This window comes from Vulpes lagopus, chromosome 1 (assembly GCF_018345385.1).
Source record: "Vulpes lagopus strain Blue_001 chromosome 1, ASM1834538v1, whole genome shotgun sequence".
Taxonomy (NCBI): Eukaryota; Metazoa; Chordata; class Mammalia; order Carnivora; family Canidae; genus Vulpes; species Vulpes lagopus.
The window spans coordinates 35,744,042-35,768,033 of record NC_054824.1 but is presented as its reverse complement, the minus strand read 5'-3'; the positions used below and the strand labels follow the sequence as shown (position 1 = coordinate 35,768,033).

General features: G+C 38.0%; 2 protein-coding genes across 7 annotated transcripts in view; one reads left to right on the top strand and one right to left on the bottom strand.

Annotated features, from left to right (window-relative positions):
• Positions 1-786: 786 nt before the first annotated feature.
• Positions 787-20,019, bottom strand: LOC121486528 (beta-secretase 2-like). The gene is given in 5 exon segments (XM_041747475.1): positions 787-1,097; positions 1,100-1,209; positions 1,211-1,892; positions 18,904-18,993; positions 19,854-20,019. Coding segments are annotated over 5 exon segments (1,359 nt in total).
• A 391-nt stretch (positions 20,020-20,410) lies between these two features.
• The window catches only part of SENP6 (SUMO specific peptidase 6), a 120,623-nt gene continuing 117,041 nt past the window's right edge, over positions 20,411-23,992 (top strand). For all 6 annotated transcript variants that reach the window (XM_041736405.1, XM_041736260.1, XM_041736176.1 and 3 more), the window contains exon 1: positions 20,411-20,532. In XM_041736405.1, coding sequence (XP_041592339.1) covers positions 20,481-20,532 — 52 coding nt within the window. In that variant the 5' untranslated portion in view covers positions 20,411-20,480. The remainder of the gene's footprint in view (positions 20,533-23,992) is intronic.

The window sequence follows — 23,992 nt, the reverse complement described above, 5'->3', positions numbered from 1 at the left end:
TAAAATTCATAGATGTGGAGACGCCTGGGTGGCTCAGCAGTTAAGCACCTGCCTTGGGCCCAGGGCCTGATCCTGGAGTCTTGGGATTGAGTCCCACATCAGGCTCCCTGCGTGGAGCCTGCTTTTCCCTTTGCCTGTGTCTCTGCCTCTCTCTCTGTGTCTTTCATGAATAAATAAATAAAATCTTTAAAACAAATAAAAAAATAAAATCCATAGATGTGGAATGTTAGTCAATAATAATAACAAATCCCATTCACATGTTAGCAAATAGTGAGATTATTTCTTTGAAGAAATTTCATATGTTGGGTAGGGTAATGCTGATGTCTCCCAACCAAAGTATATTCTTCACACACTGAAAGTTGATCACCTTTGGTGTAATCAGCCATAAATACTTAAGAAAATAATCACATTAACATTGATCACATTAATCATATTAGTAATAAAAAATCAGTATTAGTAATAATAATCCTAACAGCCTGTATCTAAAGAAAATTTGATGTTTGTTTATTCATTTGTATATCATTTGTATTCTGAATTATCTTAGCACATGACATATTACAGCATGGACTTAACCATATAAAGGGTCTATGTCAAGCCATCTAAATAGATTTGCTTTTCAAAATACCAAAAGACCTTGCTTTTCTACTACAAGCATACCTCATTTTATTGCCCTTCACTTTATTGTAGTTCACAGCTACTGTATTTTTTTTTTTTTTTTTACCAATTAAAGATTTGTGGCAACTTTGCCTCAAGCAAGTCTTTTGTCAATACTTTTACTACAGCATTTCATGTACGGGGCAGGTGCCGACACTGGAAGGGAAGTAGCAGCAGGATGATTAGGAGAAGAAGGATGATTCCACACACGCTCAAGAGAGTATAGGAGACGATCCACAAAATGGGATCATTCAAAGACAGGGCGGGGACGCAGTTGCTGGCTATGTTGTCTGTCGAGAAGGGCCCAGAAATTTCAGACACTGGAGCACCTGCAATTTCTGCACAAGGGCTTGCTGCAAAGCCCACCCTCTTCCAAGCTCTGTCTAAGACCACGTAGAAGCCCTCCATCACGGTAGCACCAATCACCAGCGCGTTTGTGGAGGTGAGATGCCGAATCGGTAACATTTATAATTCAGGCCAGCCCCCATCATGGGCTGGATGTAGAGCTGAGGCAGGATGGTTATGCCGAATGACTGGCTGGAGTTCTCGTCTCTGGATGGAGATTTTAGGGAAGTAAGACCAAGGTATCTCCGAATTCGTCCAGCAAGCCAGCTGGGACCCAGTCCAGAAACCATCAGAGAATTCTGGAATCAGAGACGTGCGGGTCACGGCTTCAACCAGCACATTGAACACCTTCTGGGGCAGGCGCAGAAGCGTGGTACCGCTATCCACGATGGCCTTGTCTGCATTATACTCTCTGCAGTCCAGATTCAGACTCTGGCCTCCAATTTCCAACTTCAGAATTTCTATCTGATAATACCACGCCTCCTTAATACGGGTATACCAGATGTCTCCTTTGTACAAACTCGGTTCAGTTCCACCCAGGACAAGACTACCTCCGTTGGTACCAGATCCAGCTACGGGCAGCCCCGCCCCCCACATCTGCATGGAGAAGACGTTGGGGATCTTCGCCGGCGCCACCAGAGAATCAAAGAATGTCTCCAGGGAACTGGATGGCTTGGCCAGAGCAGCATATGCGAGTTCAAGTGTCCCATTCCATTTGATACCAGGCAGAAAGAAATTCTCGGACTCAAAGATAGTGGCAATGTTGACAAGGAAGGAGCTGTTGAAGCCTTTGGGGATGGTGACAAAGTCCTCCCCAACGAAGTCAGTCCAGCTCCCTTGCGTGTACTTCGCAGTGACATCAAAGCCCTTGGAGCGGTACGTACTGGACTTGTCTGCGTAGGAAGTACGACATCACTTCATGTCTCTGTGTCACATTTCAGTAATCTCACAGTATTTCAAACTTTATCATTACTATCATGTTTGTTATGGTGATCCGTGATCAGTGATCTTTGATAGAGCTATTGTAATTGATGGGAAGACACAAACCACACCCATATAAGACAGTGAATGTAATCAATAAATGTGTATCTGATTGTTCTATCAACTGGCTGTCCCTCCCATCTCTCTCCCTCTCTTTGTGCCTCCCTATTCACTAAAACAAAACAATATTGAAATTAGGCCAATTAATAACCCTATAATGGTCTGTAAGTGTACAAATGAAAGGAAGAATCTCACTTCTCTCACTTTAAATTGAAAGCTGGAATGATTAAATTTAGTGAGGAAGGCATGTCAAAAGTTAGGCCTTTCATGCAAGTTAGCCAAGTACTAAGTACAAAGGAAAAGTTCTTGAAGGAAATTTAAAATGCTATTCCTGTGAACAAATGAATGATAAGAAAGCAAAAGAGCAATATGACTGCTTATTGACAATGCCCCTGGTTACCCAAAAGCTCTGATAGAGAAGAACAGTGAGATTCATGTTTTCATGCCTAACATAACATCCATTCCACAGCCCATTGATCAAGAAGTCATTTCAACTCTCAAGTCTTATTTAAGGAATACATTTCATAAGACTAAAGCTGCCATAGATAGCAATTCCTCTGATGGATCTGGGCAAAGTAAATTGAAAAATTTCTGGAAAGGATTCTCTGTTCCATTAGAGATACCATTAAGAATCATTGTGTTCACAAATTCCTTTAGCTTGTTTGTCCTGGAAACTCTTTATCTCTCCGTCTAGTCTGAATTACAGCCTTGCTGGATAAAGTATTCTTGGCTGTATTATTTTCCCACTTAGCACATATGGAAAATTTATTATGGTCTTATTTTAAGAAATTGCCACAGCCAACTCATCATTCAACAGCCACCATCTTGATCAGTCAACAACCATCAACATCAAAGCAAGGACTTCCACCAGCAAAAGATTAACTCACTAAAAGCTCAGATGATGACTAGCATTTTTTAGCAATAAGATATTGTTATTTTAAAAAAAGATATTGTGATTTTAAGATATATATATTAAGATATATATATATATGTATATATATATATTTAGACATAATGCTTTGCACATTTAATAGACTTCAATATAGTATAAAAAGAACTTCTAGGGCAGCCCCGGTGGCTCAGTGGTTTAGTGTCACCTTCAGCCCAGGGCCTGATCCTGGAGACCCAGGATCGAGTCCTACATCAGGCTCCCTGCATGGAGTCTGCTTCTCCCTCTGCCTGTGTCTCTGCCTCTCTCTCTCTCTCTCTCTTTTTCTCTCTGTATCTCTCATGAATAAATAAATAAAATATTTTTTTTAAAAAAAGAACTTCTATATGTACTGGGAAACCAAAAATTTCATTTGACTTGCTTTACTGCAATGTTTGCTTAATTATGATGGTCTGGAACTGAACCCACAATATCTCCAAGGTATGCTTATATGTTGTCTCTAATACTCTGGCATAGATATAGGAAAGTTTCCTAAGGGATTCCAGCATTTTTGTGTATTTAAAGCTCATGGGTAGCACACATTAAGAAAGAAGTATGGCTGATTTTTTTTAAAAACAAAGACTGAATTATAATAAGTACAACATAAATATATAAATGCAAATATACATACAAGAAGGCAGGCAGGATAGTTAGTACTTGAAGTCATAACAATGTTGTACCGTGTTTTATGATTCCTCTGAGTTTGTCTCATGGACACAGCACATACTTAAAATAATTTTGTGGGGGCACCTGGCTGGCTCAGTTTGTTAAGTGACCACCTTCAGCTCAGGTCATAATCCTGGGGTCCTGGGATCCAGCTCCAAATAGGACTCCCTGTTCGGGGAGGGGGGGCTGCTTCTCCCTTTCCCTCTGCCCTTCCCCCTGCTTTTGTTTTCACTCTGTCCCTCTCTCTCTCTCTGTCAAATGAATAAACAAAATCTTTAAAAAAATAAATAATAACAATTTTGTGATTAGGAGCTTAAATTTAGTGACTAAAGGTTAAAATTAAAAGAAGAAGATTAGGAATATCTGAAAAATATAAGACTACCTAGTGAGTTGTTTTGGTCATGCTAAATAGCAGAGGAAAAATATAACAAAGATCAATGAAATCAAGAACTGGTTCTTTGAAATGATAAACAAAATTGATAAAACTTTACCAGAGTCATCAGGTAGAAAAGAAGGAACAAATAAATAAAAGCCAAAGTGAAAGAAGAGAAGGAACAAATGACACCTCAGAAATGCAAAGGATTATAAGAAACCACCATGAAAAAAGTATATGCTAACAAACTGGACAACTTAGAAGACATTGATAAATTCCTAGAAATATACAATCTTCTGAGACTGAATGAGAAAAAAAAATCTGAACAGACCAATTAGTAGCAATGAAATTGAATCAGTAACCAAAAAACTTCCAGCAAACAAAAGTCTAGGATCAGATGTTTTCACAGATGAATTCTACCAAAGGTTTAAAGAAAAGTTAATGCCCATTCTCCTCAAACTATTCCAAAGAAGAAGAAGAAGAAGAAGAAGAAGAAGAAGAAGAAGAAGAAGAAGAAGAAGAAGAAGAAGAAGAAGAAGGAGGAGGAGGAGGAGGAAAGTTTCTAAATACAGCATACGAGGCCAGCATTACCCTGATACTAAAATCGAAAATATTATAAAAAAAGGAAACTACAGGTCAATGTATCCTTGATGAACATAGATGCAAAATTCTCCAACAAAATATCAACAAACCTCTTTCAACAATACATTCATTCAAAAGGATCATTCAGGGGATGCCTGGATGGCTCATGGATGAGTGTTTTTGCCTTCGGCTCACAAAGTAATCCTGGGGTCCAGGGATTGAGTCCCACAGGGAGCCTGCTTCTCCCTCTCCCTATGTCTCTGCCTCTCTCTGTGTCTCTCATGAATAAATAAATAAAATCTTAAAAAAAAAAAAAAAGATCATTCAGGGCGCTTGGGTGGCTCTGTCCGATAAGTGTCTGCCTTCCATTCAGGTCATGATCTCAGAACCCTGGGATCCCAGGTGCCCCACATCAGGCTCCCTGCTCAGCAAGGAATTTGTTTCTCTCTCTCCCTCTGCCGCTTCCACTGCCTGTGCTCTCTCTCTCACTTGCTCTCTCAAATAAGTAAAATCTTAAAAAAAAAAAACAAAACAAAAAAACATCATTCGGGGGTGCCTGAGTGGCTTAGTCGATAAAGTGTCCAATTCTTAGTTTCAGCCCAGGCTGTGATCTCAGGGTTGTGAGACTCAGCCCTGAATGGGGCTCTACACTCAGCGGAAAGTCTACTTAAGATTCTTTCCTTCTCCCTCTGCCCCGCTCCACCACTCACATGTGTGTGTGTGCTTTCTCACTCAAATGATCTTTTTTTTTAAGTATCATTTAAAAAAAAGCTTCATTTTTCATGATTCAGTGGGATTTTATGCAAGAATGATTCAAATATTCACAACTCAATCAATGTGATATATCAAATAAATGAAGGATAAAAATATGTCATTATCTCAACAGATACAGAATAAGCATTTGACAAAATTCAACATCCAAAAAGTTAGTGTAGAGGATAAAAAAAATTCAACATAAGGGCATATATGACAAACCTATAGCTAATGTCATACTTAATGGTAAAAAACAAAGCTATTTCTCTAAGATTAGGAACAAGACAAGGATGTATGCTCTCACCATTTTTATTCAACATAGTACTGGAAATTCTAGCCACAGCAATCAGACAACAAAAAGCAATGAAAGGCATTCAAATTGGTAAGGAAGAAGTTAAACTGTCACTATTTGCAGATGACATATTATATATAGAAAACCCTAAGGACTCCAGAGACCAAAAAACTCTAAAAACTAATAAATGAATTCAGTCAAGTTACAGGGTACAAAGTTAATACACAGAAATTGATGTGTTTCTATACTAATAATGAAGTAGAAAGAGAAGAAAACAATTCCATTTACAATGGCACCAAAAAGAATAAAACAAAGGAATAGGGATTCCTGGGTGGCGCAGCAGTTTAGCGCCTGCCTTTGGCCCAGAGCACAATCCTGGAGACCTGGGAAGCCACCCAGGCACCCATATCCCATGTCGGGCTCCCGGTGCATGGAGCCTGCTTCTCCCTCTGCCTATGTCTCTGCCCCTCTCTCTCTCTCTCTGTGACTATCATAAATAAATAAAAATTTTAAAAAATAAAAAAAAAAACTTAAAAAAAAACAAAGGAATAAAATTAACCAAGGAGATGAAAGACCTATATTCTGAAAACTATAAAACACTGATGAAAGAAACTAAAGACTATACAATGTATCCTGTGTAATGTATATAAATGTTGACCTGTGTTGTACACCTGAAATTCATATAATATTGCTTGTCAACTACATTTGAAAAATTCCTTTTTCCAATATGTACAAAAATAAATAAGTAAATAGATGTACTACATACATGACAATAATGTTACAGGGTTATTGCCTTAGGTGTTTAGTTTTTTGTTTTGTCTTAGGTGTTTTTTAATTTCAGTTGTCAGTCTGTAGTAATAGATTTGTAATAATTCATGCACATTGCCTTTTCTTCTAGGAATTAACAAGTATAATTGTTATCCATTTTCATATTCAAAATTACAACCGTGCCTCTATTCTCTTATGACACTATAAAATAACATTGACTATATTCCCTACGGTGTATCTTTTATCCCCATGAGTTATTCCATAACTGAAAGCCTGTATCTCCCACTCCACTTCACCATTTTGCCAATTCCGCTGCTTGCCTCTCCTCTGGCAAGTACCAGTTTGTTCTCTGTATTTGTGGATTTGTTTCTGCTTTTTGTTTGTATTGCTTTTTAGATTCCACATATAAGTGAAATCGTATGATATTTGTTTTTCTCTGTCTGACTTATTTCACCTTGCACAATGCCTTCAAGATCTATTCATGTTATTGCAAAATGGCAAGATCTCATTTTTTTCTATGGCTGAAAATATTTCATTGTAAATGTATATATAAGGAAGTGTGGTATATGCATTCTTCTATCAATGGACACTTAGGTTGCTTCCATATCTTGACTATTATAAATAGTGCTGCAATAAACATAAGGGTGCAGAGACCTTTTTAGGTTAGCATTTTCATATTCTTTGGGTAAATACCCAGAATAGAATTCCTGGGTTATATGGTATTTCTTTCTTTCTTTTTTTTTAAGATTTTACTTATTTATTCATGAGAGACAAAGAGACAGAGAGAGAGAGAGAGAGAGAGAGAGAGAGGCAGAGACACAGGCAGAGGGAGAAGCAGGCTCCATGCAGGGACCCCAATGTGGGACTGGATCCTGGGTCTCCAGAATCAGGTCCTGGGCTGAAGGCGGTGCTAAACTGCTGAGCTGCCCTATATGGTATTTCTATTATTGATTTTTCAAGGAACCTCCATACCGTTTTCCACACTGGCCATGCCATTTTACATTCCTGCCAACAGTGCACAAGTGTTCTCTTTTCTCCACATCCTTGACAACACTTACTATTTTTTGTCTTTTTGATGATATCTCATTGTGGCTATTTGTATTTTCTTATTGATTAGTGATGTTGAACATATTTTCTTATGTCTGTTAGTCATCTGTATTCCTTTTTTGGAGAAATGTCTATTCAGGTCCTCTGCCCTTTTTTTTTTTGCCCATTTTTTTTCATTGGATGTTTGGGTTGTTTTGATTGAGCTGTATGAGTACTTTATATACTCTGGATATTAACCCTTTATCGGTTGTATCTTTTTCAAATATCTTCTCTTATTCAGTAAGCTGCCTTTTTGTCTTGTTGATGGATTTCTTCACTGTATAAAAGCTTTTTTGGTTTGATGTAATCCTATCTTTTAGTTTTGCTTTTGTTATCCTTGCCTAAGGAGGCATATCTATATCTATCTATATCTATGTATCTGTATCTATATGTATATCTATGTCTATAGTAATGGCCAATGTCCAAATGTTAAATGCTTTTGTTTTCTTCTAGAGTTTTTTTTTTATGGTTTCTGGTCTTATATTTAAGTTATTAATCTATTGTAAGTTTATTTTTGTATAGGGTATAAGAGAGTGATCCAGCTTAATTCTTTTGTATGTAGCTGTCCAGTTTTCTCAGCACATTTACTGAAGAGACTGTCTTTCCCACATTATATATTCCTGCCTCCTTTATTATAGATTAAATGACCATATATATGTGCACTTATTTTTGGACTCTCTATTCTGCTCCATTGATCTATGTGTTTATTTTTGTGCCAGTACTATACTGTTTTGATTATTACCACTTCATAGTAGATCTTGAAATCTGGGATTCTGATACCTCTAGCTTCATTTTTCTTCTCAAGATTGTTTTGGCTATTTGGGGCCTTTTGTGGTTCCATACAAATTTTGGAATTATTTGCTCTAGTTCTGTAAAAAATAATATTTTGAGATGGATTTTATTAAATCTACAGATTGTTTTGGTAGAATGGACATTTTAAAAGATTAATTCTTCCAATCCATGAGTAAGCTGTATCTTTCTACTCATTTGTGTCATCTTCAATTTCATTTACCAACATCTTACAGTTTTCAGAGTACAGATCTTTCACCTCTTTGATTACATTTATTTTCAGTGTTTTATTCTTTTTGGTACAGTTGCACATGGGATTATTTTCTCAATTTCTATTTCTGATAGTTTGTTAGAAGTATATTAAAATGCATTATTTCTATATACCATATTATTAGTATACAGAAATATTTCTGTACATTAGTTTTGTATCCTGAATTGGCTTATTAGTTCTGAGAGTTTTTTGGTGGAGTGTTTGGGGTTTTCTATATAACACCATGTCATCTGCAGATAGTGACAGTTTAACTTCTTTACCAATTTGGATGCAAATCATTTCTTTGTGTTACGTGATTGCTGTTGCTAGGACTTTAGTACTATATTGAATACTAGCTGTGAGGGTGGACATACTCGCCTTGTTCCTGTTCTTAGAGGAAAAGCTCTCTGTTTTTCACCAGTGAGTATGATGTTAGCTATTGGTTTGTCATACATGGCCTTTATTATGTTGAGTTAAGTTTCCTTTATACCTGCTTTGTTGAGTTTTACCATAAATGGATGTTAAATTTTCTCAAGTGCTTTTTCTGCATCTATTGTAGTGATCATATGATTTTTATCCTTCTGTTTGTCAATATGATGTATCAACTTGATTGATATGCAGATATTGAACCATCGTTGGTTTCCTGGAATAAGTCCCACTGGATCATGGTATATGAAGTGCATCAATTTAGGAAGGAGAACTACAGAAGTGTTCCTGGAACTTTTCAGGTGACTATAAAACAATTAAAAATTACTTTTAAAAAAAGATAATATGTATACAATAAATTACAAAAATCAAAACGGTAAAAAAAAAGAAAGAAAAGTAAATCTCCCATCCATCTTAGTTTTCTTCACAGAAGAAAATGACTGCTACCAGTTTCTTAGGGCTAAAACAATCTTCTTTTACATGATTTTTATGACTTATCTTCTTCAAAACTGTGTTTATTCCCTCTGTACTTCCACTTCAGTTGTCTCCTACCTTAAACCATATACTTATTCTACATAGTATAGTCATGAAGAGGACCAGTTCTTCACAGTCTGAAAGAGGCTAATACAAGAAACATGTAACTGCTAAAGTTAATCAATGTATCAAAATGATGATAATGGACTTTGGATACTTTCCTTCAATATGAAAGAGAACTTCTCTTTAATCAAGGTGTATTTTCAGACTATTGGTTTATCTGAGGCAATCACTATGCCAGAATGAGTTATACAAATCAGGCACACCTTGGAACTGGGGGGTCAGTCCCCCAAAGCCATGGTGGCTAAACAATGGGACAAGGTAAAAATGGACCCTCAGGGTTTGGGACCTAAAGTCTATGTGTGACACTGACACAAATTTAAAGAAGACATAATTTATTTGATTCTTAAATTAGAAATCCAAAACAAAATGCATGACTTGACTAAGATTGTGAGGATAAGTTAAGTATACTTACCTACACAGGACTAGGCAATGTTCTTCTACAGACTTAATAGAAAATTATTACAAAATTATTCCATATTATAATCCAGTGTTTATTGGAATAAAGACATATTTTGATGATATAACAAGTATTCAGGAGAATACCAATTTCTGTGTATGACCACAAAGCTACTCATGTTGGAAGACTGCTGAGATCAATAACTGGGATTTGACTAATGTTGCTTTCACTTTATTTTACTATTAAATTAGCAAAAAGAAATACGAAACTTAAACAAGATATAGTGGTATAAATGAGTGGAAGGTGTCCCCTAATGCTGTTCCTTTCTCACAGAGTTAGGTCCTAAGTTCTGCCACTGGGGAGAGGTCAAGTCTATATTCAAGGACTGATCTTATTGCCACAAGAGAAAAAAAAAGTTTTGCATCATAATGCACCATTGGGCCTTACTAAAATTTCAGTCCAGTAGGCTTGGCTATAAGCCACCAGGCCTATAATATATCCAGACTCAGAAACATAAAAGTATATAAATTGTAAGATAATTTAGCAAATATTTATTGCATACCTACCAAATGTTCAAAAACATGCCAGACACTGGAAAATGACAAATTTATTTTTTGTATCTAACTTTTATATTTGGTTTGATTTCACTGCCAGAGATACATATACACCCATTTTGAGGGAGGGTAGAGATTCCTGTGATGTTTTATTTGTGCAACAACTATCTCAATAACATCTCAAAAACATTTATCAAGCAGCTGATTGAACTGTGGTCCAGGATTCTTTTTCTCCCATGGTGGTATTATTGCGGAAGATTTTACATTATCACAGCAATTAAAAAAAACATTCTTAGGAATATGAGCCCAAATATTCCTAGTTCATAAATGATATTCCAGACAGGTTCTAAATCCAGACACTAAAGACAGCCTAACCTATACACTTGCCTTAAACAGATCAGCTATTTAAAATTGTTTCCAAGTAGCCCGATTTAGTCATTATAGTAGGTAAAAAGGAAATAGCATCAACTTCCTGTTCCTCTATTCTTTCATGCCTAGCCTCAGGGTGGACTGCTCTTCTAGTTCAAATAGTCTCCCCTTTTGGATAGATATGACTGGCTACTGACATCGTGTTAATGGCTCCCTAGGACCATGGCTTGTCCATAAGTCATCCACAAGCCCTTTCTGGGGAAGCAGCTACAGAAGCAAGCTAGGGTCTCAGAGCTAGTGTTTGCACCTCTCATTCAGATTTTACATAATGCTCTCTAGCCTGTTCCTGTCTATAGAAATGGGACTTGTCCTACACTGCCAAATTTGTTACATAAGAGGCAAGGGACTTTGCATAGTAAAGATCCATTCATAAAACCAAATACCTAAATGCTTTATCTTGCTTAGAACTACAAAGGTCAGTGATAAATAGGAAATAAAATACTTTCATGGGCAAGAGAGATGCTGAACAACACAAAATGTTCTGAAATTCACTATATAATACATTCCAATCCAAAACATTACTAAATTATGACTACTTCCCAAGAAGAAATAATCATAAATGTTCTTTAAGTAATTTCTTATTAAAAGCCTGACATCTCCTTCCATCTCCCCAAATGAGACAATTTCATAAGAACCTAAATCTCCAGTTTGTCACATTATGGATAATTGCTGGTATCTATTCTTAAGAATATTATACTGTTTGCCTTTCTAATACATTGAAACCAAGGTTGTAGTACATGGCTATATTATAGTCACCATGTAAATTCTATACATTTAATAAACCAAGCTTTGCAACATTATGTTTTCACAATATTAAGACAAATCTAAATTTTCCATAATTATTTTCTAGGCAAAGATCAAATGACATAATTCAAGATAGTTATTGATTTTAAGGTAAAACCAAGTGAAAGTGCCAACAGTTGACCATTTTTGACATACAAAACCAGTAACTTCATTTGATTCCACCTAATTCCATGTGTTTTTCAAGAATAATGTGCACAAACCAAATACTAATCATCATAACAGAGAAATAGTAGAGGAATAAACTGCAATTACTTAGAATTGTCATAATGGACACATAAAATAGTTTTCCCACATCCAAGAATTTGTGTGGTTTTCATACCTAAAATCTTAAACCCATACGGACGAGCAAGGCCTGACAGAAGAGGATAAATATATAAACTGGGAAAATCCATAATGACCATATTTTTGTTTCAAGAAAAGGCATATTTTTAGGGGCACTGGGTGGCACAGTGGTTGAGCATCTGTCTTTGGCTCAGGTCGTGATCCCAGAGTCCTGGGATCGAATCCGGCATCAGGCTCCCCACAGGGAGCCTGCTTCTCCCTCTGCCTATGTCTCTGCCTCTCTCTCTGTGTCTCTCATGAATAATTAAATAATTTTTTAAAAGATACATTTTTTTAAAAGAAAATGATAAGATAACACCGTTAAACTCTGGAAGCTCAAGAAAGATGTCTAAAAAAACATAGATTTATTTATTAGCTTAAAATCATTCAAAAATACTAAAAAACACTAAGAAGAAAGTAAGTTACCTATAATCCAAAAACTATTTAAAATTCCATAGAAAAGACAAGGTCCTTCATATCAACCTTCTAACCCCTTTCCTCTGAAATAGCCTAACTACACAGATAGTTACATTTACTTATAAACTTATTTTTGTAAAAATGAAATTCAACTGTAATTTGCTTTTTCTTTTTTAATTAATCACAGCTACTTTCCTGATCAGCACAAACAGATCTCTTTCACTGGTTTAAATAGCTGTAAGTATCATCATTAAGTAAACAGTCTGATATATTTCATCATTTCTTTATCCTTATGATAGATTTTTCAGCACTTATTCTATTATGTTTGTATGACTGGAAAATGACTGTGTCCTCTTTACACTAGGGTGGTAGACAAAGGTTTGGTAAACTTTGAAGTCATCAAAGCACCTTCTTGAAAAACACAACTTAGAAAATAACCTACATTTGTTTTAGACTATGTTATCTTGAGGAATAAAATAGAGAAAGAAAAGCAGTAAGAAACATACACATATACATAAACAGATGTGTAGTTGGAGAAAGACAAAGTGATTATCTCACACGTTTATGTTTATAATGAGACAATATTAAGAAAATGAATAAGGAAGCTAGTTATAAAATGAAATTTTTAATCTCATAAGGTGAAGGTGTTTAAAGTCTAAAACTCTGAGTGCAAGTTAACTTACTTTTTTCATGCTTTGAGGATTTGTATTTGTTGACTTGTTCAAGAAATGAAGCAGTTTAAATTACAAAGTGAAGTTAATGAAAAATGAAAAATCTCAATCATCTTTAGTTGGAAGCAGCACTACAGGACAGCATTTTCAGAAAATTATGTTGCAAGCTACTACTATATTGCTTTTGCTGTTATTAACTGGAGACAAAGAACTGAGGGATAAAAAGCCAGAAAGAAGGCCATCAGCAGACTTCAATAAACAGGGCAAATAGTGAAAATCTAAATAAATACATTTTGTTACCATTTTTATGCATTGTTTCATGTATAAAATTTTACTTCTGGCCAATGATGATATTCTATCTTTGGGATCACTACCATACGATAATGAAAAAGGGGAGCATGAACTTTGGAGTCGAGATGGATGTGGGCTAAAATCCCAGCTCTATACTTTTCTGGCTGAGTCATCTTGGAAAAGTTATTTAAACTTTTGGGTCTCAGTTTCCATTCCAGAACAAAAATAACATAGATGCTGTTGTTAGTATATGTCAACAAATACTGGTTAGGATATGTAGCTAATATACCTAGCAAATCATATTGAGAGCACTGCCTTTGCATAAACGAAACACACTACTCCAAGCACTGGTATTCTCAGCTCATTCCCATAACCTTTGAGCTTATTAGAAATGCAAATTCATGGGGCCCACTCAGATTTACTAAATTAGATGGAACCCAGGAAATTGTTTTATAATTTCTCCAATTGAATTTTGTGCATGTTAAAGTTTGAGAACTCTGCCTCAGAATCCAGCTAGACATGATTTTCATGTGATAATTTCCATTAAAGGATCCAGCAGTCATTTACATTAGGCACAGGAAGCACAGTGCCTATGGCCTATGATACTTTCAGAGGCTTATAAAAAAAAAGTTTTAATATTATTTCTTCTAAAATCTGAAGAAAAAAATAACATAATGATAATAAATATGTAATAATGAATTCAGCCTGGAATCCAGCCTTAAAAACACTAAGTTTAAATTTTTTTTTTAAATATAGTTTCAGGGGCACTTGGGGGGCTCAATCAGTTAGGCATCTGCCTTCGGCTCAGGTCATGATCTCAGTCCTGGGATCCAGCCCTGCATCTGGCTCCCTGCTCAACAGAAAGTCTGCTTGTTCCTCTGTCCTTCCCCCTGCTCATTCTCTCTCTCTCTCTCTCTCTCTCTCAAATAAATGTAATCTTTAAAAAATATATATAGTTTCAAATATAGCACTATAAATCTGGCTTTGAAAATCTTTGGCAGCCCCGGTGGCTCAGAGGTTTAGTGTCACCTTCAGCCAGGGGTGTGATCCTGGAGACCCAGGATCGAGTCCCACATCGGGCTCCTGCATGGAGTCTGCTTCTCCCTCTGCCTGTGTCTCTGCCTCTTTCTCTCTCTCTGTGTCTCCAATCAATCAATCAATAAAATCTTAAAAAAAAAAAAAAAACTTTAATGTGTTTCTTGTGGAAGAAGAGACTTAAGAAAGCCAAAGTGCCTAGGGTCCAGGAAAGTCAAATTCAACCCCGTCACCTCAAAACTTCACTGTTCATTTATTAATGCTGATACTGAAGATATCTGGTAGGAACTATTATAAGAAACCTATGTTATTCTGAGGATACGTTTACTGACAATTTAAAAAATATTAGTTCGAGCTTCACTTAATCAAAAGCTTAAAAATTTAAACATTAAAATTTTAGCCAATAAACTACCTACTGAAGTTCTAGGAAAAAACCTGCCACATGGGACAGGGACAAAAAGCATGGACTAAAAGAAGAAATGGAAATAATAAAGGAGCTTCATATGAAGCATGATAGGGTTAAATAAGAGCAAAAATAAGATAATCAACAAGTTGAAAGTGAAGTGGAATATTATAATGTAGAAATTATATTAAGACAAACTTAAAACCTACTTATAACAAATTTATACATTATTCTCATTTAAGACTAACTGTTCACTTTATCTGACACAAATGCATTTAGCCCTTCAAAAACTATCAACCAGACCTACTGCCTTCGGAATTGTATTTAGTAATGGACTATGTATTGTGCTTTTAAGTGTAGTGCTTAGGGACACCTGGGTGGCTCGGTGTTTGAGCGGCTGCCTTTGGCTCAAGGTGTGAGATCCCAGGTCTGGGGATAAAGAGTCCCACATTGGGCTCCCTGTGAGGAGCCTGCTTCTCCCTCTATGTCTCTATATCTCTCATGAATGAATAAATAAAATCTTTTTTTTTTAAAGTGTAGTGCTTAAAAGAACAAGATTGAGAATTGTGTTTTCCAAGAAATATATGTATTTAAACTGGGTTACTATTTTACTAATAACTATTCAGCATAAAATATGAACGAGTTTATTCTAGTACAGTTGACCCTTGAAAAAGGCAGGGGTTGGGGCACCCATGTCCCCATGCAATGGAAAATCTGCATATAATTTTTGATTCTCCAAAAACTTAACTACTAACAGCCTACTGTTGACTGAAGTCTTCCTGATAACTTAGTCAATTAACATATTTTGCATGATATATGTATTATATATTATATTCTTATAATAAAATAAGCTAGACAAAAGGAAATGTAATTTAAAAATCACAAGGAAGAAAAAATAGTAAGGGAGAGAAAATACACTTTTAGTACTGTACTATATTGAAAAAATTCCACATTATTGTAAGTGGACCCATGCAATTCAAACCCAAGTTGGGCAGGGGTCAACCACAGTTTTGTATGCAACATTTTAAATCTGGCTAAAATAGAGGAAACACCAGCTGTGATACAAAAGAAGAATTTGTAGCCATATTCAGAGAGAAAGCTTTGTTATTATATATCCATTACCAACTCAAGTCCTCCTTTTGTCAGTTCCTGGCCTCTTCAAAAGTTGTTTCAGCACTTAATCTTCAAAGCCAGGCCCTAGCTTCATATATGGATTGCTGATCCTTTTTAGGGCATTTATCATAGATTTCTACCACAATGTTACTTAGGGCAAAGACATTTTCTGGACTTCTGAGAAGATTGAATTAGATGGTTTCTAAGGTTCTAGCATTCTATGATTCTGAATTTTCCTTGGCAAAGATTAATGTTTTTTTCATTTGTTCATTCATTCAGCAGATATGTATTAACCTACTGATGCAAGGCTCTATTTAGACAAAAAGTGCATTGAGGATGGAGGATAAAACATGTTCAAAGGCTCTGAAGTAGAAAAAAAGATGAAGCATTTGTGGAACTGAAAGAAGTACAAAATGGTTGCAGCTTAATGAGAAGGTGAAAATGCTATTAAGATGAGGCTCATGAAGTAGTTAGGGAGGGCCCAGATCAAGTAAGGATTTAGGATTTTATCCTAAGAGCAACAGGAAACCTTTGAATGGTTTTAAACAGGAAGGTGCTTTGATCTGATTTTTTTTTTTTTAAGGCTCATTGTAGCTTTTGTGCGAGAAAGGATTAGAAGATGGGTAGAGAATATGGAATGGCCTGTTTGAAGCTGTTATTACAGTGGTATGGCTGGGAGGTGATCATGGCTGAGACTAGGGTGGGCTCATTAGAAATGGAAAAAAATGTGAATAGATTCAAGACATACCCAAGGATGTAGATTTAATTAAAAAAGCAAGTCAAGAGTGATTCCTAGGTTTCTAGTTTGTGAAAGTAGGTAGATGGCAACACTTTGTATTGAGCAAGAACGCCAGCAAAGGAGTAGCTTTGGGGAGGGTTTCATGTTCTTGGATCCTTTCAAAGGTCCTGTAGTCTGTCTTAATTCTTTTTCCTCTGAATTCTGTTTGCATAGGATGATTGTGTAGCCTTGCAGATGTTGGTCCTTTGGGCATCACAGTTGACCGCTGTGGTTGGAGATGGGATGTTTGCATCACTGAGTTTGGAAGAGTAGGTCTATGGTTTGAACTTGGTAGTGAGCGACCAGACTAAGTGAGTAAAAAAAAACATTAGAGAAGATAGGGCATTAGAAATACAATTTTGGGTGGCAGGACTCTGCTTTGCTTTGTTTTTCCTTTTTTCCAAATTTTCTTTAATGAAATAATTAGAAAAAATGAAGTAGCTTATTATATTCACTTTATTACCCATTCAAACTTAAAATAGTCTAACTTTTCTCCATTAAATTTATTTACTTTTGTGTATTTTTTTTATTGGAGTTCGATATGCCAATATATAGCATAACACCCAGTGTTCATCCTATCAAGTGCCCCCCTAAATTTATCTTTTATGCCAGAATTAAATTGTGTTTAATATGACAAGTTAGCTTACATCTCAATAAAATTTGCTAAATTTAACAATTAAGACATGTTAGACTTTTAATAAAAACTGACTATATATAACTCAGAGATTGATTTTTTTTTCAGAGATTGATTTTGTAATTAGTCATATTTCTAATATTCAAAAGCATTTTCAATAACATCCCTGGGTATCATTCAAAACGTATGTATGAAGAAGGGCTGCTAATTATTTGTAAGTACACTAAATATATATTTGTATATATACAAAATATATCTACATTTCAGGGACATATCCTTAATCTGATGTTTTCTAGGCCTAAATACCTAAATAAAGAGATACATAATAGTACCAATTCTTAATTGATAATGTTCATATAGAAGAGTAGTGATTCCTGAAAAATCTTTATTTTATTTATTCATTTAACGTTTTATTTATTTATTCATGAGAAACATAGAGAGAGAGGCAGATCAGGCCCTGGACTGAAGGCGGCGCTAAACCGTTGAGCTACCCAGGCTGCCCCTGAAAATATCTTTAATCTTATACTTAAATATGGAAACTGCTCATTTCACTTGTAATTGCAGATTCAAATACTAACTTAAACTGAACGGAAAGGAATTTAGAGGTTTAATCTACTGGTTTTCATAATGTCCCCTAATCAGCAACTTATTAAAAATGCAAAATTTCAGGCACACTCCAGAGCTACCGAATCAGAAACTCTAGGGGTGGGGTAGAGCAATGTGTTGTAATAAGATTTTCCATATGATTTTTGATGCCACACTTTTAAAGTTGGAATTATGTGTTCCCATAGTTTAGCTGAAATTCACAACAGAAATAAGACAAAGAACTTTGTCTTAAAAGATCCTAACTCAGATTGCTTAAAAGATATCTTTTATAGAACTCCACCTTGTTTCCCATTCCATGTATATTAGTTTTCTCTAGTTGCTGTAATAAAGTACCACTAACTTAGAACTTAACAAAAATGTGTTACCTTACAGTTCTACAAGGTCAGAGGTCCAGCATATTGTCTCATTGAGCTAAAATCAAGGTGTTTGCTTTGCTTTCTGGAAGCTCTAAGGGAGAATCAGTTTCCTTGCCTTTTCTGGAAGCTGGCTTCCAGAGTCCACCCACATTCCTTGACTTCTGGCACCTTTTTTTCCATTTTCGAAGCCAGTATGCATGTATTAAGCCAGAGACTATTTTTTAAAACTGCATTTTTGGAGACTGTACAAATGAGTCCAGTCACCCACATCTGCCTACCATCCACACGCCTCAGTATATTATACTGTCACTGACACAGACCCTATGTCATAGAGCATCCAACTAGATCATTCAATATACTCAACAAAGATAACCAAGTATAATAATATTACCTTCACTAAATCAGGAAAGATTATTCATTTTAGGATAAGATTTTTAAAGAAGTTTTAAAGGAAAAGGTTTTCTGTTTATGCCGTGTCTAGCAGGACAATTACACCAATTAGAACAATTCATTCCTCAAAGGGACTGCGCAGTCACAGTTTTACCGCATCGTTTTAATAGCTGTTGAATTTTTCGTTTTTGAAAGAGGGATAGTGAGGGATTTAAGAAAAATGTTCGCTTAGAGGACCACACACCTGAAAAAAATGGGAGTTTTGGCGGTGGAACTATGCATAACTTGTTTCCTTTTCTGTTATTCTGGATTTTCACTAATGAATGTCTTATTGTCACAATTTCAAAAAGCCAAAGAAGAAAGGAAAAGAAAACCGATTGTGATATAATAACCTGCAATTAATTATAAGGCCTGACCTGTAATTCGAAGGCCTGGTTTTTGAAGTCTCAGGTACTTATGACAGCATTTTTTTTTTTTTTTTTTTACTGTCATCCAAAATGTATACAATCTTCCTTGTTAAATTATTTTGAAAACTTCTTTTAAAATGAATGAAGACCACAGATCGTTTTCTACAGCCGATTACACTACCTTCACTGTACCTTCCCTCTTCAGTTGCCCATGGTTTAAATTCTAAGGCCTGGTCAGAGAGTGGAACTTTTAACGTTTCTTTTTAGGCAATCGTGGTGCCACAGAACCCGATCTCATCACCAGCCTGGCTTCGAAGCGCTCACACACCACCACGTCTGCTTACGGGGCCCTCGGCGGTCAAGATTTTTGGGCGAAACGTGTGTAAAGGCCGAGCCTGCGCTGCGCTGCGCGGGGCCGGGCCTATTGACAGGCACCGCGGCGGGAGCCGCAAGCCTGAGTTCCGTGCGGCGCTGCAGACCGCTCAGCCCTGCAGCCGAGCCCGGGCTCCTGAGGGGGAGCGGCGCTGGGGGCGCTGGGGGCGGCGGCGGCGGCGGCGGCGGCGGCGGCGGCGGCGGGGTGGGGGCGGGAGCCGGGCGGCAGCTCCAGCGCCCGTGGGGGAGGAGCGGCGGCAGCGGCGGCGGCGGCGGCTGGAGCTGCTGTGGCGACGGACGCGAGGCGGTGGCAGAGGAGACCCACCCCTGTCCACATGGACAGTCGCAAAGGCCTCCGCTGATGCATTCACGCCTGGGCGGGGTGGGCGGACGGCCGTAGCGGCGGCGGCGGCTGCAAAAGGGAGCGAAGGGCCTGGGGGCGCCTGACGGTCGCGGAGACCTCGCCGCCCCGGCGCGGCGGCTGCGGCCATTTTACGGCCGGGGGTAGCAAAGGGAGGTGTGTTTGCGTGCTCGCCTTCAGCCTCTCTTCCTGCGGCCCACGGCTGAGGAGAGCGTCTCAGGCGGCCTGGGTAGGCGGTGGATGGGGAGTCGTGGGCCGAGAGGAACTGGGCCCGGGAAGCGTCGTCGCCGTCGTCGCCGCTCGCGTTGCCCCGGAGGGGCCTGAGGAGAAGCCCAGGCCGCGGGCCTCGCCACCCGCCGGCCCGCGGAGAGGCCCGGAGCGCCCGGCCGGCTTTTGTGTAGGCCCATCCGGACGTGGGAGCGCCGCCCCCCGCCCCCACCCCCACCCCCACCCCACCCCCACCCCTGACGGCCGAGTTCTAGGCCCGCAACCCTGCGGCGGCTACCCTCGTGCGGCGCGGCCCCTCATCCCGGCGAGCGCGGCGGTGCTGTGGGCCATGGATTAAGAAGGAGGCGGCGTGGGAGGAGGAAGATGGCGGCTGGCAAGAGCGGCGGCAGCGCAGGGGAGATCACTTTTCTGGAAGGTAACATCTATTTCTGCCCTCGCAGGGGGTGGGGTGGGGAAATACAGGAAAGTGTGGGCCCCCCGGTCTCCGGATATTCAGTTATTCGCATTGGGTGGGTTTGGGGTGGGGGTGGGTAGAGGCGCTTGAGGGGGGGGCGGGGGCTGCCGTGGCGATGGCGGGGAGGGGATGGATGTGCTGCGAGCACGCCGGGGTCGAGTCCGCCGATGCTGGGGGCGCTCGGCGCGGGGTCGGGGTGCGGGGGGGTCCGGATGCGAGCTGGAGTTGGTGGGTGCCCTCTGAGGGTGCACCGGTTATAAGTCTTGGACGTTTTAAGATGTTTTTGATGGTGGCCTAAGGATGAGCAGATCGCCTCCAGATCCTGTCGGATGTTCGTGGAAAAGTTTCGGACGGCTGAGGTGGGGTGAAAGTGGGGGGCAACCTAAGTAGGGAGGGGAGAGGTAGTTCCACTTGGGTATGTTTTTACAGACGCCCTCTGCTCTTTCTGTTTCGCGGAGCTTCAGGCTTCCCTTTTGTAGCCGCTGTTCAGCTTAGCTACGTCCGAGAGTCTTAACGAAACGTGTTTTACTGAAGATATTATGAACGAATTTATCTGAAAGTAGAGAATGGAGTTCACCATGTCAATTTGGGGACGGTCACCAAAGCTGATTAGACAAAGTTTGGGTGGTTCCATTTTTATTCACTTGTGAGTTAAACATTTGCTTGTAGGTGGATTGAGTCTTAAGAAAAGCTGAATGTTACTGTTGGGAATGGTGATAATGGGTAACAATATTGGTTCTTTGCCCATATAAATAAGGATTCTCCTCTCCCCGCGTCTCCCCCCCCCCCCCCCCGCCCCAATACTGGTAAATTCATTGTGGTTGTGAACCAGGAACTTGAATGTTCTCATTGCTTAATTTGACCCTGGGTGCAGTGTTTACACTGAATTAAATATAAATTGAGTTTATAAATATGTTTAGAAAAAAATGAGCCTACTGTACAGCGATTGTTTAAAAAAAAAAAAAGGAGTAACCACTCTGGATAATTCCACAAAGATGATTTCCACGTACAGTATAAGCAGTACATTTAAAAAATAATTAGAAATATTTCTGAATTGAGAAAGTGTATTCTAACTGTGGTACAAGTGTTCTGTAAGAGTGTAGAGGGATAGGTATTGCCTTGTTTATGGTTTTGTTAACATCTGGAGGAGTGCCTGGACCAGAGTAGGTCTCCACTATTACTCTAATGAACAAATTGGGCCTAATAGAGGTGGGCAGGGAAAGAAAGCTTAATTTTCTTAATTCTTACTTGAGTATAGCAAAGCAAAAAAAAAAAAAAAAACCAAAACCAAACCAAAACAAAAAATCTTAAGGGTAATGAGAGTTTGATAGGAGATTCCTAGTAAGAAGATGGGGAAAATCTTCTAAGTTTATCTGGGTTCATTTCATATTATCTCTGCTCTATGTCCATTTCTTCTTTAGCCAGAATAGATACTTATCAGAGACTAAGAGTGGTGCAGCTTGTGTTACAGGTGGTGCTGTGCTGTTATTTTTTGTTTTGCTATTGGAACCGCCAAAGATGGCTTGCTGATGCTTACTTTAGTGCATTCAGTATGCAGATGATTGATTATAGTTTTGTACTGCAGTTAAGTTTTGGATTTCTGTAGGATTCTGATTCAGTTTAATTTCTGACTAGATGAACATGGGGAAGATGGAAAGAGCATAAATAAAGCCAGCAAATACAGGACTGATTGTGAATTTCAAACTGTTGCTTTTAGTTGAATCTAACTTAAGGGTCTGTGACTGTACAGTTAAAATAAATTTGAGTTTCACCATGTCTCCTTCAGCATTCTCATAAAGAAGGCAAATGATAACTTGTTAGAATAGGAAAAGCAAGGATTTCAGTTTCTCATTATCTGATTTTCATGTATTGTACTGAATCTTAATAAATGGAATGATGCCAGTATTTTTTCTTTTTTTTACGTATTTATTTATTTATTTAAGTTTTTATTTAAATTCCAGTTATTTAACATTAGTGTATTAATTTCAGGTGTACAATTTGGTGATTCAACACTTATATACAATTTCCACCATTTGTCACAAGTGTACTCCTTAATCTCCATCACTTATTTAGAAAAAAAGTTTTTTTTTAAGTCTATATTTAATTTTATTATTATTTTTTATTATACATTTATTTTTTATTGGTGTTCAATTTGCCAACATATAGAATAACACCCAGTGCTCATCCCGTCAAGTGCCCACCTCAGTGCCCGTCACCCAGTCACCCCCACCCCCCTCCCACCTTCCCCTTCCACCACCCCTAGTTCGTTTCCCAGAGTTAGGAGTCTTTCATGTTCTGTCTCCCTTTCTGATATTTCCCACTCATTTTTTCTCCTTTTCCCTTTCTTCTTTTTTTTACACTTTTAATAATAAAATACTCCACTGAAACTTGCCATACATTTTACACTATCATGTTTATATGTTTTCAAAATATTCCATCATAGGCCTTAGGATTTAATATTTAAACATCAATAGAGTATACTTACTTGCTTACCCTCTGGTAGACTTCTTGAAAAACTAAAGTAGGTTTTCACTCATCAGGTATTTATAGCCACGTATTCTGTGCTAGGCACTGTACCAAGGAGAATACAACAGTGCTTAAGATAATTAGGATCCCTGCCTTCATAGAATTTACATTATAGTGGGAGGGACCTTTAATAAGTAGAAATCAGTCCATTTAGAATAATTTTACCCCATGTTTTCACATAGTTCCCTTTTTCACTTTATCCAGGTCTGCTCAGTCTGGACAGACAACCCACTTAAAATGCCATGCTGCCACACACACAAACACAAGGTATTCCCTTATACTGTTTTATGTTTTCATAATAGCACTTATCACTTGATATATCAATTTATGTTTTTCAATCTAACTAATATATGAGATCAGTGACTTTGATTTTCACCATCATATTTCTTGCACTTGGAACAATTTGTTGTTAATGAAATAAACAAGATGGTAACAGTATGCTTAAGACTAGAAAAAATACACAGAGCAGTGAAGGAGTGGAAAAGCCATTTTACATGGTATTAGAATCAGGAAAGGGCCACCTGAGGAGGTAACACCTGATTTAAGGTTAAGACCTTAGCTTCAGAATATGGCATAGAGGATGATACCTGTAAAGTTTCCAGATGATACATGGTTCCATTTGTGAAACAAAAAAAGGTCATTATGGCTGAAATGTAGCAAGCAAAGGAGAGAATGATAGGAAAGGGAGCGGGTCTATCACGCAAGATGATGAGTTTTTATTTTATCCTAAGAAGTGGGAAGTCATTGAAGAATTTGTGGCCATGGAGTGCCATGATGTGATTTATCTTTTTAAAAATCACTTTGCTCTGTGCACAATGAATTAGTTAAGAGGAACAGTAAAAGCAGGGATGTGAGTTAGAATATTGGAGTAGTCTAAAATAGAGGAGTTAGATAA